The sequence below is a fragment of the Pinus tabuliformis genome, chromosome J (genome assembly GCF_031772625.1).
Source record: "Pinus tabuliformis cultivar Carrire ecotype Pingquan chromosome J, CPIR1, whole genome shotgun sequence".
Lineage (NCBI taxonomy): Eukaryota > Viridiplantae > Streptophyta > Pinopsida > Pinales > Pinaceae > Pinus > Pinus tabuliformis.
The window spans coordinates 1,350,652,286-1,350,654,893 of record NC_142295.1 but is presented as its reverse complement, the minus strand read 5'-3'; the positions used below and the strand labels follow the sequence as shown (position 1 = coordinate 1,350,654,893).

General features: G+C 36.5%; 1 protein-coding gene across 1 annotated transcript; it reads right to left on the bottom strand.

Moving 5' to 3' along the window:
* Positions 1-706: 706 nt before the first annotated feature.
* Positions 707-2,135, bottom strand: LOC149232375 (two-component response regulator ARR8-like). The gene is made up of 5 exons (XM_089376480.1): positions 1,880-2,135; positions 1,719-1,789; positions 1,173-1,250; positions 977-1,047; positions 707-865 (listed from the first exon to the last, which is right to left on the bottom strand). Exons 1-3 carry the CDS (start codon positions 2,055-2,057, stop codon positions 1,173-1,175), a joined length of 327 nt encoding a protein of 108 aa, XP_089232606.1. The 5' UTR covers positions 2,058-2,135; the 3' UTR covers positions 707-865; positions 977-1,047.
* Between the last annotated feature and the right edge of the window lie 473 nt (positions 2,136-2,608).

The window sequence follows — 2,608 nt, the reverse complement described above, 5'->3', positions numbered from 1 at the left end:
ATATCTTTATACAAATTTCAAAATTATAACATTTTTCATTTTACATAGATGAAAAACAATTTCATATTACATTTCAAGAAAGAAGAAAATACTCCAATATTACATGTCAAGAAAATAAAACTATTAAAACAAATGAAAAAGCAATGGGACGAAAAACATTGTGCTGTGCCCATCGTTTCTATGCTCACATATTTATTGAATCACACAAATGCTTTAGCATCAATCTTCACTGCAATAATCCAAAAACTAAAGCTTCCATTTACGTAATTATTATCTCATCCTCATATAACATGTGGAACGTCCAAAGGAAACTGTTCCACATACAGCAGAAAATATTTTAGACACATAGAAGTCCTTGTTGACGAGTCTACTTATCGTCAATTAACCCAAACTGCTCCCTCCCTTCCTTTTTTTGGTCCTTTGAGAGTGGATTTAGGCGTTCTCGCTGTAAAACTTCTTTGTGGTGCACTGTGTTTCAGACTTCAGCTCAGGGAGATAATTAGGCATTCTCAATGGATCGAAGATCTTGGGAAGAAAATTGTAGTTTCAATTTCTGTTAAGTTATTTTACATCTGAATGTTAGAGGAATTCCATCTAACATTACTGTCTGTCTTGTAAGATCACTGTCAATGTAAGATTACTGTCTGCCATTTTCTTTGAAATAATTGTGTATGATTCAGACGTGCACATACGTTGGAGTCAGCTAAAATATATATATGAGTGATCATCTCAATCTAAATTCAATATCCCAATGTGGCAGCAGCTTCCCTATTCGTGAACCCTACCTATATAACTTCTCAGTCGTTTTACATCTGAGACCTGCACGGGCTTCAGTATGAAGTCTTCTGCGCCTTCGTCCAGACATCTGCTCAATTTACAGGCCCCTTAAGTATATAATCATGTGAAAACAATTGTAATATTGTATTGTTTACAGCTATTGGAAAACAAGAACATGTAGAAAGCATTGGCATTTCACCTGCTCTTCGTTGAAGACACGTTCTCAGAGGACATGACCACCACAGGAATCTCCTTGAGCTTCGAGGATTCCTGCAAATTTACATCAAAAGTGTCGCTATCTGCTTCAAAATGAATAAGATTTTCTCTATCCTCTAAATATTTGGAAATAATGAAAATACCTCTATCCTCTAAATATTTGGAAATGATGAAAATACCTATACTCTCTTGAGCAAATCGTATCCAGACATTCCCGGCATAGAGTAGTCTGTGATTATCATACTCACCTGAATTTCCTGAAACAGAAATGATATGCTGGACTAAATGAGATTCAAGAAACTGGACTAACCACCGATTGTTCTTTCCAACAGTGGGAAAATATCATAATTCAATTGTCAAATCAGTAGTGGGGGAGCTATCAATAGTTACTATTTACTAATACAGGTTGACTCATTACTGTTATTCAATGAGAACCAGATCACCTGGATGTATCATTTACCCTGCTGGTAGCACTTAAGGGGAGCCTTTCACTCCTGCGAATTGCCCTGACTCTTGGGGTTTAACCTGTTTCCTTAAGTCCGAGAAATACAAGCCCTTTTTTTTTCAGAAACCAAAAAAGCCAAGCTCTTACCCAGACAAAAACCGTTTTAGAGCATACTCCAAACCCACCTAATCATCAATTCTATATAACATTACTATTCTGAAAAAAATAATATATTTATTAGAACAATAATTAATCAAGACTTGCCCTTTGATCTACTCACATTTACAGCATTGTGATCAACTCCTAATCCCAGAAACTCCAGAGCACTTTTCCCACTATCCGCTGTTGTTACTAGAATCAAACACATACATACATAATAATCTATCAAATCCCTGAAACGTCTAAAATCAATTATAAACCACAGCCCCTATACAATATTACCTTTGTAACAGGAGTTCTTCAATAGTTTTTCTATGACTTTTCGATCTATAATGCTGTCATCCACGGCCAGCACATGAAGCTGGGAAGTGCTCTCTCCCTTCTCTCCCGACTGATCTGAACCCGAAGGCATGCCATTCTCTGTTGTCAACTGTGAATCTTCTGATCCTTTTTTCCCCATTAGAGCTTATTCAACAATGATGCCCGCAACGCAGTTGCAACAAACAATCTGATCTCATCCCCTCAACGCCTATATGGATTCGGGTGAACCAATGTGACCAGGAACGCTACAACATTCAAACAAAAGAAAACACAAAAGCAAAATCTCTGGTCAACAATCCGAATTCATTCATTCGACGATCTGGTCTGTTCAAGGATCGGAAAATCGTACAAAACAGGCTGAGGTTGTGTAGGTGGGGTCGACTGAAATGCGAAACGTGTAATCCGGTTTCTGCGACGTCTCAGATTGAAAATAATGTCGAATATCTTTAATAGATATGTCGGTGCACTTACAGCGAGCTCATTTTTCATATCGGAGTCAATTTTACACCAAAAGGGATTCCAGATCTTGCGCGTTCAAAGCAACACCGCATTCCATTAAAAAAAATAAAAAATAATAATCTTTGAGGTATAGATTAATTCATTTTCGCTTGGAGTTTAGTTTTTATTAGGTTATAGGTTTAAATTTTATTAAAAAAAATTAATCTTTGAGGTATAGATTAATTCATTTTC